The 14658-nt window shown below is 35.5% G+C and overlaps 1 protein-coding gene across 8 annotated transcripts in view; it reads left to right on the plus strand.

The window, feature by feature from the left end:
- Positions 1-14658, plus strand: part of tmem108 (transmembrane protein 108) — a 54721-nt gene that overhangs the window by 30888 nt on the left and 9175 nt on the right. For all 8 annotated transcript variants that reach the window (XM_052596287.1, XM_052596292.1, XM_052596290.1 and 5 more), the window contains one exon: positions 4711-4794. In XM_052596287.1, the coding sequence (XP_052452247.1) occupies positions 4711-4794 (84 nt within the window). The remainder of the gene's footprint in view (positions 1-4710; positions 4795-14658) is intronic.

Raw genomic sequence — 14658 nt, forward strand, 5'->3', positions numbered from 1 at the left:
ATACTTAAATCGACGCACTAAAATTGCATTGAAGGTATACAATTTTTAACTCCATACATTCCCTGGAAAGTAAACATGTCATTCTTCAAATATCGGCTTCACAAACCATGCAAACTCAGTCGAATCAGCTGTGAGATCTTGTGAAGTGTGCATGTGACCTGCATGATAGCACACTCTCTGTGTGACGGCCGTCCCGTGTGAATTGTATGCTTTATACTTTAAACCCATGATTTCAAATTATGCTGCGCTTTATGCGTTTCCTGCTGTCATATTCATCATTTTCACTGTGTGCTGTATGTAAAATGAGTGTAACCCTGGCTTTATTTGAAAAATATGATTCCCAATACACACAAACTTCCCAAAATACTGATACAGACAATATCAGTCGTCCACTAATGTGACGTGGGTGTTATTACTTACATGCTCTATAATGTTTGTTTTGGTTAATTTATTCAAGGAATAATCAATTAACACGTTGCCACATTGAGTTATAAAAAAAAAAAAGTTTGAAGTTACTGACACTGGAATTGTGAGATGGTTTCTTCAGTAGTCAATCTTTAATTTAATTTAATCAACTTTAAAAAACGTACTATTTTCTTGTGCTCAAATCTTTGAATTACTTTTACTTGAGTAAAATGATATTGTATTAAATTATATTTAATATGAAACATAGTGCAGTATAAAGTACAATATTATGCTTTGAATTAAAGTTTTCTAAAGAAAAACACTGATAAATTACTGACTCTTCAAAAGTACTTTAAAGTAAAATACCTCCTCTGTAATTTACTCACTCCCGTGTCATCCCAAATGTTTGTGTCTTTCTTTCTTCAGTACAGAAAATAAATCAATCTTTTAAGAAAAACATTTTTTAAGAAATGTCACAAAAGAAGTGTGTTTTTGGTTGCCAGGGCAAGACAACCCTGCACAGATTACCAAAAAAAAAAACAGCATTAAGGGACCAGTGGATGGAGTTTATTTTTAAAGAGCATCAACGGAGTTGTGCAAGTGTTTGTGTCTGTTCCCCTGCATTTCGAAGATGCTTGTTTTACAAACAAAGCCCAGTTTGACGCCGGATTTGCACATTGTTTATTTCTTAAGAATAATGCAGTCCCAACGAAAAAGGGTCACGATCGTGTGTTTGAACCGCATGCAGTGAGTAAAACTGCTTCAAATATCTCTGTGTTGTTAACTTAGCTATTGGCACGTAAGCACATCAAGTAAACAACATGCGATGTTGTCATCAAACTGCACGAGTAAAACTGCTTCAAATATCTCTGTGTTGTTAACTTAGCTATCGGCACGTAAGCACATCAAGTAAGCAACATGCGATGTTGTCATCAAACTGCACTTTCCACATGTACGGCTTAAAAATTAAATAAAAAAGACAACATAAAGTGTAACTTAGTAATTTTCCAAAACCGCTAAGCAAATATATACAGTTTCAAAACATACCACAGAGACGTCGTTGCTGCTGCTGCTCTTGTTAAATTTCAGCCTCTGGATCTGATTCTGGATCATAAATAAACGGAATCTGACTGTTAGCCAGGGTTTGTTTTGGATGTTTTTTTCCTCACTGTAATGTCACAGCTTCCAAACGCTCTCAACGCAAAAGCTTACTCGCGCTCGTGATTCTTTAGCTCCGCCCACACGTCACGCCTCCAGCCGGTCATGTTTTTTTTTTTTTCGGGAAAAATCGGTACAGACTATCTTTCTCTTATGAATATAATAAAACTAAAGACTTTTTGGAGTTATGAAGGATGCAGTACTACTCTATAGGTACTCAAGATTAACAGGATATTGAGTGAAAACGAACATTTCACCCCCCCTTTAAAAAATAAGTTTATACTTTTTAAAGACCAATGCTCGTCTTGCACTCGCATTGTGCATTGTGTAATCACATTAGAAAAGTCACGAGTGGTTAGTTCTTCGTCTATGTATTGAGTCCGTTTGAGTTTCTTTGCACATTCACTTCTTTTCAACTAAAGACGAACATCTTGGATGTCATGGGGGTGAGTAAACTGTTAGGAAATTTTCATTCTGGAACTGAACTTCTCCTTTAACATTTGAACATAAGATGAACAGAAACTTCAAAACAACACAATTTATTTGCAATAGAAATCTTCTGTAACATTATAAATGACTTCACTGTCACTTTTGATCAATTGAATGTTTCCTTGAAAAGAAAAGTCCAAATTCCTTAATATTATAATGTCCAATTGGCAAGCCATTAAATTTTTTTCACCAAAGCCATTTCTACTAACAAATGACATTGGTTGAGTATAAATTTTAGGTTATATTATTTGAGTACTGTGGTATATCCAATGTGCAGTGGGTACCATTTTTTATTTTTATTTTTGGAAAACCTTAAATTATTAAAAGTAGATATCATGTTTTGAATAAAATATCTTTGCTGCCAATACGTGGGGTTTCACAAACCTTTATTTAATCTTCAAAGTTACCCCCAAGCAGTCGTGCCAATTCCTCCGCCTCCAGCTTTGGGAGTCAAGGTACATAAAGGTAGAAGCGTTCTTATTCCTGTCGGCGGTGGCCTGAGGGGATCCATTGACAGCTTTATTTCACTACACCATCTCAGCCGACCTTGGCTCATCTCAAAGCCCTTGTCTCTCCAGACAGACAATTTAGAGGTGCTGTCTCAAAACTGACCCGGGACGCCAGCAAAGGGCCATCATTAACGTAAACCAAACATCGTCTTGGGAAAGGAGGGGCTGATTTCTGGGTCTGTTGGCTCGAGGGCTCAAAGCACACGTGGCTAATATTTCCACGTCAAGTTTGATTTTCTCTATATTGTTCTCACAATTGTCCCTGTGACGAGATTTGAATATAATTTTCTCTTAGAGTTGCTATGGTGACTGAAGCAGGGTCTCTGCGTGTGCCAGTTGCCATGCAGTGGTTTGTTAGAAAAGAAGTACAGACACCACTGCATGCTATCGAAAATGTACATAGAGCTGCATGTCGGTCAGTTTGCCTCGTGTTTTCATGGTTTACCCGTTTGGCCAACACGTTCGTTTCCCAGGCCTCTCAATTTGTCTTATGCTTGTAGTTTTTACTCTACTGACCTCATCTCTGTTGTTAAAAAAGGCCTCGGATCTCTTGTCCTGCCGGTGCAGGTGGGCATGACTCATAAAATGGGCTTTATTCCTACACAAACTCACACACACGGTTGCATTTACTGGAAAAGAGTGTCGTGAATCACAGATATTCTCACAGGTGCCTTGATGACTTTGCACATACTTAAGCACAAAGGCTGTTTGGGTCTATTGATTGAGATGTCATGATCTGTATTGATTGAGAAGTCAGGAAGCTCCACGGTTAAATGTTTTCGGGATGGCTGTGTTGAACAGTAATGAGATGAACATAACGAGAAATAGATTAATAACCTCTCGTCTATTGTACAGTTATAATACAGTAGATAGATAAAAATTTGCTCCTGGATGTGAATTCCATTGTAACTTTCACCTATCAAAACTTCATCACTTCTCAAAATAATAATTGTTATACTGAATGTGCACTACTTTGAATCTTAAAAGTATATATTTTTAAAAAGTACTTGCAGATAAGGTAGTATTAATGAAATAAAATGCCACTTACTGTAAGTATACTTAAAGAGATTTATTTTTCTTAACAAGTGCACTCTGTAATAATAATCAAAATAAAAAATTATAAAATTATTAAAAAACAGTATATTTTGGATAGACTGTTCTATGTTTTGTTGTATTTTAAAGAAGTACACTTATTAAAACAATCACAAATATTCACTGGATATCTTTTGCCTGAGTTTTTCCTGTGGGTATTCGGAAGTGCCGGTTTTTTTTTGTTGTTGTTTTTTTTTAATTCGCTTAGCTGCTTGTCATATCAATTTAGATTTGATATTTGCTTAGAATTATTCCTACGGCCTACAAAATCACTTCTGACAAGTTAAAAAACTTTGATCGAAAGCTATTTAGATGTGGTTTGGTTTCTATTTGAAAAACGGCTCGATTTGATCCGGTGCTTTTATGAAAGACGCTCAGCTCTTAATGAAAAGATTATGGAAAGGGATCAATGCTGCTCAGTGTATCACGGCCAACGCGGTTGTGTTGGCGAGACGTTTAGATTAGCATCTGATTCAGACTTCCCCTCACCCAAGGGGGCGCAAATCTCATTCCACGTACTTTATCGACTCAATATGTCTTGTGCGGTGGGATGCGGTTCCATCACAGTACCCCAAGGACAAGATGAGAGGGCGACAGTTTTGACACCATGACAATCACACACATTCATAGACACTTGTCTCTTGAGAGAAGTGTGTCCGTGTCCATTTGCATTTAGCAGCGTGACAGTTTCCCGAGACTGAAAGTGTCAGCTCATGTCCAAATTTCTGAACGCAGGGGAATAACGCTGGAATTTTAATGAGAGGTCTTATCAGTTTTAGCCTACGTGATTTATCATTTTCAGATCCAAACCATATGCGTGTTAAAACTAAAGGGTTTAATTTGCATTTTGGTTACTTTTATTGTTTGGGAAAACAGACAATCAACAGATATGGCTGAGCTAATGTTGTTGTGTTGGGCTGGTTCTCTCACATGTAAAAATCATGACCCTATGTAATAAAAAAATACCCAAGTTCATCATCATGCTATTAAAAGTTCAGGAATGCAATAGCATGATAATCAGATTATGATTAACCCCCGACTATCCTCTGTCCTGTAGAGAACCATGAGCACTGTGGAGGAGGAGCCGGACCACATGATACCATGAAGAGAAGCCTGCAGGCCCTGCCCCACCAGCTGCTGAGTAAGTCTCATTAATAAAGCCTTTTAATGCCATTTTATTTAAAGCCATTTATAGTGTTTTTTAAAGCTCTGTTTTGTAATGATGGTTGACAAAGGATCCTATGACCCTACTGTCCCATGTAATAATAATAATATAATTACAAAACACTTCAGGGCTGTAACAGTTGACCTGTTAACCAGTGTTATTTTCGTCTCATCGATTTAACCTTTAAATTTCAATTTACGATTTATTTTAATTTAAGTTTTGATTCTTTTTATTTTGTATTTTTGTAAAAAAAAAATTATAGTTTTTTATAAATTTTTATTAATTACCTTTATTTAGTTTGAGCTATTTTTAGCACTTTAAGTTAAACTAAACAAAAATGAGAAATGTTACTTTGGCAGCCGGCTGAAATTAATATTCATTTAAGTTTTTATGTTTCATTGTAAATGAATGTTTTCAAGTAAAGAATGTGCTTATGGTTTTTAGTTTTAGTTGCAATATTATTATGACATTCTGCATTCTAAAGACTCACATTTATCGAGGAAACAAAAAGATATAACACATTTTCACTAAATTGATTGTTTGTTTTTTAGGAGTATACAGCTTACATTACTTCTTATTCTTACACAGTATTAAAAAAGTGTACTGTACATTACAGCCGTTGTAGTTTCTGTGGGTCGTTCAGCATGTTTTTTGGTTAAGTCGATTAGCCAAGAAAATCTTGCTAATGAAATCCGTTTAAAACCCTTGTTGGGACACCAGCACACCTTCTGCTCATCCCAGATCTTTTCTTTTGTCTCTTTACTCAGAACACTTGTAGAATATTAGTATTGGCGGCACACTCTTGATATCAGTCTGCCTGAGATCAAACATTAAAGTGTGAAATGTTTCAGGAACATGAGGTCGGATGGAGAAGGCGTCCTCCATTGTAGAACAACTTTAAAAAGAGATTTCATCACAGCAAATTCTGTTAGATGTAATGCTCAGAAAAACCTCCAACACAAATTTCTGTGAAATATATATTTTCAGGCTCAGGTATATTTTAGCCATTTGTTCAAACTTATGTCAATGGAGAAAAAAAAAAAAAACAGTTTTCAGTGCTTGAAAAGATTCAGGTAATTTTTCTGTGTGAATGTGAGTATTTCCCAGCTGAGCCCTTTATGACCTGAGGCTGTAAGGACACTGTGGTTCTTGTGTCTCTGTAGGTGGCTTTAAAATATGTCTACATACTGTATGTGAGGCGTTAGTAATCATAAATATTCATATGTGCAGCATAAATACATGTACATGCATTATCGTACATTTGCACATGCAATGCATATGCACTGACAGCATGGATGTAAACAATTTTAGATATAAACAAATGTTTATGAATCCTTTTATGTCTATAGAACACTAGTACTGAATATATGTGACCTTGGACCACAAAACCAGTCATAAGGGTTATTTTCTTTTAATCATAAGACATGAATAAATAAGCTTTCCATTGATGTGTGATTTGTTAGGATAAGACAATATTTGGCTGAGATACAACTATTTGAAAATCTTAAATCTGAGGGTGTGATAAAAACTAAATACTGAATTAAAAAAAAAAAAACTTTAAAGTTGTCCAAATTAAGTTCTTTTGTTATTAAATAAAACATTTCTTGACACAGCATATTAGACTGACTTCTGAAGAATCGTGTGATATTGAAGACTAGAAGAGAAAAATTCAGCTTTGCTCTCTCAGGAACAAATTACATTTTAAAATATATTCAAATCAAAAACCGTTATTTTAAATTGTAATACAGTATGTATATATGAATATATTGTATTGTGAGTTTGTTGTAAAGCTGTTAATACATAAATATGCATTCATATTGTACATTTCAGCATAAATGTACAAACGTTACAAATGAATACGTATGAGAACTAATTAGGTCAGGCTGGAATGCCTGGAAGTTTTACTAGTAGGTAGGTAGGTTAATAATATTTTGTAAATGTAAATATTCTTTTGAATTTTGTTGTGCAATTATCTCTGCTTCTACCCCAACATGTCATAATTAAATGCGATTTGCTCTCTGTTGACCTTCTGGCGTGGCCTGAGGTTAAGTGCTTTGCTCGAGGGCACAGTGATGTTCAAAGATCAGCATTTGTTGGGTTTATATATGCAGTTTTAGTTACGAGCTACTTTAATCCCTTATAAACATTGCGTTTAAGTTGGCAGTTTCCTAATAAAGTAACTTGCCGCAGTAATTAATAAGGACCTTGCCAAACCTGGCTATTAGTAGGGGACGTCCACTTGCTTTTGGCCACAAAGTGTGCTTGTTATGTAACAAGAGCATTTCATGAGTCATAGTTAGTTTTGGAACTGAATAGTACTGATAACAAGAGCAATTTGCTTTGTTTCACTGTCGGTTTGTTTGTGTCTTTCGTGTCAGTCTGTTCATCAGCTCATCTGTAGGGATGGCACCATTTGTTTAAAGTAAACTGAATTTAGCTGATGGCTTTCTCATGCAGTTATGGTGTGATTGTTGTTCTCCCTGAAGTGCAGATGGGACTGTGAGGCTTATTTGAATACAATGGCTTTTGCCAAATAACATCCTAAATTGGCATTCAAAAGGAATGCTCAATCAGAAGTCCCAAAGGCAGAATGTTTCACTGCAAAGGCCATTATTTCATTGTCAGAACTATTTTGAGAAGCCGTAGCCCAGTGACATTACTTACATGCTAAGAATTTCCTGTTTAAAGTGTTTACTTCCTGTGCGGCCAAAGTAATTTGTTAGTGCCCCAGTAAATGAGAGACTTGATGTACTCTATAAACAAATTGATTTCTTCCAGTGCCAAGTGCATCTTGCTCGTCCGCCCTTCTGATTGGATAAGCATCTGCAAGTTCATAGGCATTACAGAAGACCAACGCAACCCAAATCACACAAACAGGAAGCCATTATCAGAGGGTGTTATGGTTCCCGCCTTATCTATGAGCTCACATCTGCACCACCCTGCCCCTCCCTCAACACAGGAAGTGCCCAAAGTGGCCCACAATCCTCTGGGGGATCCCTAACTTTAAAGACCACGGCTCCCAAAGAGACACCAGTGGAATTTATTCATTGGTTGGATTCATTGTTTTGGTTTTGTTCACATTTATAGCTTAAAATAATCCTTTGTGTGACGGTCAAAGAGCGATTTTATTTAGGATTTCACACTGTTAGCATGTCAACAGCTTAAATGTGAAAAGAGACTGTGGCAGATTTTTGGTTTTAGATCATTTTGTCTCTGTTTAAACCTGGTATTCCAGTTAAAGTGGTCAACATTTACATTACAGTACATCTGGTGTTTACATGCATCTCAAATGTGTTCTGTCAATATATCAGCTTTGTTCAGATTCTAATATTATAATATTAACACCTCATTAAAAGGCTACAATTCTCTATAATGGGGTACTCATAATGGGGTAACAATTTATTTTAAGGTGTCCTTGTTACAAATGTAAACATGTACTAACTATTATAATAACAATACATTATGAATAATTACATGCAAGTAACCCTAAGACAAACCCTAATCCTAACCCTAACCCTGTAGTAAGTACATGTAGTTAATTAGTATTCCTCATTAATGAAATGTATAATGCACTGTAACAAGGACATTAAAATAAAGTCTAAATAAAAATACAGTAAAAATTACATTGTGAAATAATATTATTCTTTAATATATTTTTAAAATGTAACTTATTCCTTTAATGGCAAATTTGAATTTTCCTCATCCATTACTCCGGCCTTCACTGTTACATGAATCCAGAAATCATTCTAATATGTTGATTTGGTGCTCAGGAAGCTTTTCAGTGCTGAAAACTGTTGTGTTGCTTGTGATTTATTCTTGGAATTCTTAAAAAAAATATAAAGTCCAACAGAGAAGCATTTATTTGAAATTGAAATCCTTTTTAACTTTATACTTTTCTGTATTTAAAAAATGCTTCTTCCTATTTTTTTTTTTTTTATATATTATATTTTTTTAGTTAACAAATTTTACTCTTCCCTTATATGGATGTTAAAGCCAGGTGTAATCTTGTCTCAGAATGTTTCTGCATCTTATGTAGCTTGTTAGACTTTTGTCTTAAGGCTGATGTCCCAGACCATTTAATGTGACAGAGATTAAACACCATTTATGGAATTGTGAGGGGTCAAGGGAGGATTTAAAGGTTCATTACCAAAAGAACAGTGTTTACCATTTTTACAGTGTTTACATGGAAATTGCCGGACTTGCCAGTTATTGAGCATCTCAGTAAAGCGCTATGCTAATCAATCCTTTGGCTAAACACCAAGAATAGCCTTTTCCCCTGTTTCTTCCTTTTTGCATTTTCTGCTTGACTTAGTGTCTAGTTTATTACCATGAACCAATGTTTAGTATGTGCTTCTCACTACAAGGAAGCGTGTTCAATTTTCCACTGGGTGCTCATCATGTGGAGTGGACATGTCTCTGCTCTGCTGCATGTGTGCACCCAGCAAAGCAGTAATACTGATGTCTGCTTGTGTCCTATTTTGGACATTCCTTAGATTGGAATGGACCTTGTGTGCAGTAATGAACTGAAACTCATTTAAAGCTTCTGCCACACATGCAGATTTCCATTCTTCTCTGTACTGCATTACATCACATGGCTGTGTAAAGCATCACAAAAGATTAGATAGCCAAAACCAGCAAGTAAAGGGTGTTTTTGTAGAATTGATTACCAACCTGACAGACATCCACAAATCTGTGTTCCACCAGGACATCCTGGTTTGATTGATTAGGCCTTTTTGGATGCTTAGTTGAGAAAAGATTTATACACAAATACACTATGACACAAATATATAATATTTATTAGAACTCATATACTCCATAATATATGCTCAAGCATTCTGCAGCCCTGTAGAAGTTAATCCAATGTGGAGAACTGGGTGATGATGGATGATGATATTATATATGTTAAATTTTCCCTGTTTTGTTTGGAACCTCTTTGTGTCCTGTGTTAGTTTTGTAGTCATTTATAGTTTATTTATGATTGATTGCCCCATGATTGTCTCCCCAGGTGTTCCTTGTTCCTTTTATAACCGGGCCTTAAATAATAAGGTTAATAAGGAAACACAAAAACACCATGGATGATAATCATGAGAAAACAAGCATAAAACTACAAATGACTAAAAAACTAAAACAGGAATTGTAAAAATAAAAGTCCAAACCAAACAGGCAACCTCTTTCAATATAAATGTATAAACAAATGTACTTTATACAAAGACTCAAAATGAGAGTGAAAATCACATTCTTTTTTTTTTTTTAGTTCTGACAGTGTTGTAAAGTAATGACCCAAAACAATTGTTGTTGTTAAAAATAATATCCCTATTAATTAATGAAAACATATTAGGAGATGATTTGCAGAATGTTCAACTGACCCAGTGCATTGTGATTGGTCAAACACCGCAAGCACTTGTCGGAAATGTAACGCCCCTTTCCATAATTGCGAGTGTCATCTTTCAGATTGTCGTAGCAAAGGCAGAATTACCTCCTCTCTTAGGTTCACAAACCGGTCATCCATAAAATGTATTGCTGTTCTGTTGCAAATAATCTTAAAGATTCCTAAATGCATCTACTTTCGGAAGGCCAAATAAAGTGGTTTTGCTTTCTCCTAGAAACACACACCTTCTCCCTGACATGGCTGCTTCAACACTAACTTCGTTTACTGAAACCACGCCACCTTTCATTGTGTGAACATTTGGGCGGCATTACGCAAGTCTTCCCACATAGTGCCGTAGACATGTGGGGGCGTGTTTGAACGAGCCGTTTTAGGGGATGTGGCAGAGTCTTAACTTTGATAAAGATTAAGAATATTGAGACTTTAATCTTTGCAACTTTACAGATCTTCTTTATGCACCAAGACTTTGTAACACCCCAAAGAGGAAGGAAAAATTTTAATTGCATCATATGATCCCTTTAAGCTCCATAAAGAACCAAAAGCAGCATAAATGTACAAAGTAGTTCATATGACTTGTGTAATATAAATCTTGTGCACTGTAATGCAAGTCATACATTAGCTTTGTGTCATTTGCACATGTTGAAACTTTGGGTGCACTGGGATGGGATCAGCTACAAAACTACAGCATCTTCTCCAATTTGTTTTACTTGTGGCAGTCAACACTGTTGCAGCCTCATACTGCAGATGCCATCTTGGCTCGTTGTCTCCAGAGGTGAGGTTATGTGTAATATTGAATGATGGATGGGAAGATAAGCTGTAAACTCATGCAATCTGTCGCAGCCATTTGAGACCTCAGTATCTGCAGCTCTAATGTGAGAGACTTGCAGACAGCTCAAGGACCACTGTGGGCAGGATGGATCTTCCCATGTGATTTATTAATGTCATAGCTATGTAGGACTTGAGGAAAGTCACAGGCTGCTTAAACATTCCAAAGACTTTTAATTTAGAGTGTTTACCGCATAAATTCCACTTCCACCATCAATTTCTCAATGAGCCAATGAACAGAGGTCAACTTCATCATAAATCATAAAATAATTTAAGAGTAATAATACATCCTAGCAACCACTTCACCTTTTCCCAGTCCTGCCTACACACACTTTTAACTTTGCTCAGCTTTAAATAGCTTAAATGATTAATTATCTCTAAAATTATCTCTATATGTCAAACTTAAATCTTTGACATATGTGCATGTTTAAAGGAATAGTTCACCCAAAAAATGAAAATTCTGTCATCATGCTCACCCTCATGTCACTCAAAACCAACAAGACCTTTGTTCATCTTGAGAACACAAATTAAAATTATGATTTTTTTTATGAAATCTGAGAGCTTTCCGACCCTCCGTAGACAGCAATGTTCCCAGAACCAAAAACGTAGTAAGGACATTGTTAAAATAGTCCATGTGACATCAATTGCTCAGCTGTAATTTCATGAAGCTACGAGAATACTTTTGTGTGCAAAGAGAACAAAAATAATGACTTTATTCAACATTTGTATTCAACAGAAACACATATATACTATGTGTGCATATATATATATGTATATATATATATATATGTATATATATATATATATATATGTATATATATATATATATGTATATATATATATATATATATATATATATATATATATATATATATATGTATATATATATATATATATATGTATATATATATATATATATATATGTATATATATATATATATATATATATATATATATATATATATATATATATTAATCTAGATTAAAGTGGCTCATTCGAATTCTGCCGACTGCGTTCAGAATATGTGTGTTACCCAAATAAAATGGACAAACAGTAAGTCTTTGAGAAGAGGTTTATCAAGCTAGGTGGTGCATTAGAAAAGGGGCTCACCTCCGTTTTCCAAAATGTCACAAAGTGCTTGAAAAAGCTGTAAACTAATTCCACATTGCACAAGGTGCAAATAGCCTTACGCCTGTTTCACACATACTCCGTCTGCAGTGCGTATGCGTTGCATATTTTTTTACGCACCCATGTTAACGGATTCCTGTAGCGTTCCAGGAGCGTTGCGTCTGCAGCAGTGCAGCGATCGTTTACGTACCGAGTAGTGGACTGCAAACGCGTGCTGTGTGAAAGCACATCGAGTCCGTGCTGCACGACATACGTAACGCACACGGACTGCAAACGCACTGCAGACAGAGTATGTGTGAAACAGGCGTGAGCAGGGCCGTAGCTGGGGTCAGCAAGGCCCCGGTGAAGGTTGTACCAGTGGGCCCTGTTTGAAATTTTTTAATTTGTATGTTCGTTTATTTTTATTTATTTGTGCTATTTACACAATGTTTAAGTTTTTTTCAAGTTTGTAGGTGTCAAGGTAAAGAAACCGAATAATTAAATGGAAAATAGCATTGGATAGTCTTCAATGTAAAAATGAAATATACAATCAAGCCTAGATTTAGTCAGACACCTTCAACATTTCTCACATTATTACAGTTTTGCTATATATATATCAAAAATTATATCTGGTGTCTGAATTTTGGTTTGTCTTTTAAAACTAAGAAATTCAATCAAGAGCAGTGGGTGATTTTCATTTTCTTGGATTAACATTACAGCAGCCAGTAGCTAAATTAGGCGTGGTCACTTTAAGAGACTATGAACGCATCCAATATAATACACATTTGGGCTCTTTCACATCTTTTTGTTTGTTCAAACTTCGATTTGTTCATTCAGGTGCAGGAGGGACTTCGAGGAGAACTTCGCAGAAGAGAGCTCGTTTCAGTGTCGCTGTCCGTGATATGCGACTCTCTCTCCGCATTCGCACCGAACACAGCGCACTAGTAAACAGTTACACTTTTCAGCTTTTGCGCAGCTTGTGTTTGGATGCTTTAATGTTTTAATCGACAAGCGGTAAGGCGTAAAAACACTTGAAAAAGATAAGCTTACGTGACGATGCGCAGCAGTGGCCCGTCAACTGTCCTGAGCATCTTTTTAGGCTGGCCTCAGCCAGTCGGTTATATAAAATATCAAGGAGAAAGTCATCATAGATTGCTTAGTATAGACCCAGCTACCAATCCAGCTTTGAGAATAGATTAACGGCGATATTTTTTTTATCGCCTGATAAGGGTATCACGTTAACGCAGCACGTTAACGCCGAAATAGGCCCACCACTAATATATATATATATATATATATATATATATATATATATATATATATATATATATATATATATATATATATATATATATGTATATATATATGTATATATTTATTAATTAATTAATTAATTTATTAATTTATTTATTTATTTATTTTACTTCATAAAAATTTCCAAAATATGAAAGTAGCCAAATGAAAACTGTGATGTACTTCTGTTTCAGGGAAAACTTTACCAGCCATCCATCTCTGAATGTTCTGTTTTAAATCAGCAGATGGCAGCGCATGTAATTTTGTAATGAAAGTCATTTTTTTAGCACCAAAACAGAGGAAGCAATCATTGCAAGGTTAATCATTCCATGTGCAAGCCCTAGCTTGTCAAACTAATTTATCTGCTGCAGAATAACAAAGAACTTTTGCATATGCCTTTTCCATTTTCCATTCTTTGTTTATTCATGTTCTCAGTCCTAGTGTCCTGTCACTCTCCTCATCTTCACACCTCTCCATCTTTCTTTACAGCAGCATTCACTCCGTTACATAATGGATGTTCATGAAAGTGTTTCTTTTTTGCTGGACTCTCTATCACTGGTTTTTCAAATTGCTTTCATTGCAAACACCTCTCCTGTTTCTATGTGAAGGAAGAGGTCAGACCCTTCCGTCGGCATTAGACCTGGTTAGACTCCATCAACAGAGAGATGCTGCTCCAGCTAATTACACCACTCTAACCTAGACATTGCATGTACACACACACACACACACACAAACACACTATAGACGCTGTATCTGACATTGATCAGTACACATGCACATGTTGGGTTTTCGTGTTTTAAGGGGACATTCCATAGGCCTAATATACTGTAAAAACTGTACCCTCTTACTGTAACCCTAACCCTTAATCTATCCATAACACAAAACATAGCATTTTGCATTTTTTGATTTTCAAAAAACATCATTCTGTATAATTTAAGCTTCAAATAGCTTAAAGAGTTCATTATCTCAAAAATATACCAACTAATTCTGTATGATTTAATATTAAGGACCAAACTAACACACAACCATATATGGCTTTTTAAATGGGGACTTCTATTGTTTTTATAAATAGATAGTTATAGATTGTATAAACTAATCCTATCCCACAACTTTACCCTACCCCTCACCAAAAACTTCCTGCATTTTTACAATTTAAAAATGTATTTGATTTTATAGCAGTTTTACAAATGAGGATGTCCCCAAAGGGAGGTTTTTTTTCAGATTTTGT

Source organism: Carassius gibelio, chromosome B24 (assembly GCF_023724105.1).
Source record: "Carassius gibelio isolate Cgi1373 ecotype wild population from Czech Republic chromosome B24, carGib1.2-hapl.c, whole genome shotgun sequence".
In the NCBI taxonomy this organism is placed as follows: domain Eukaryota; kingdom Metazoa; phylum Chordata; class Actinopteri; order Cypriniformes; family Cyprinidae; genus Carassius; species Carassius gibelio.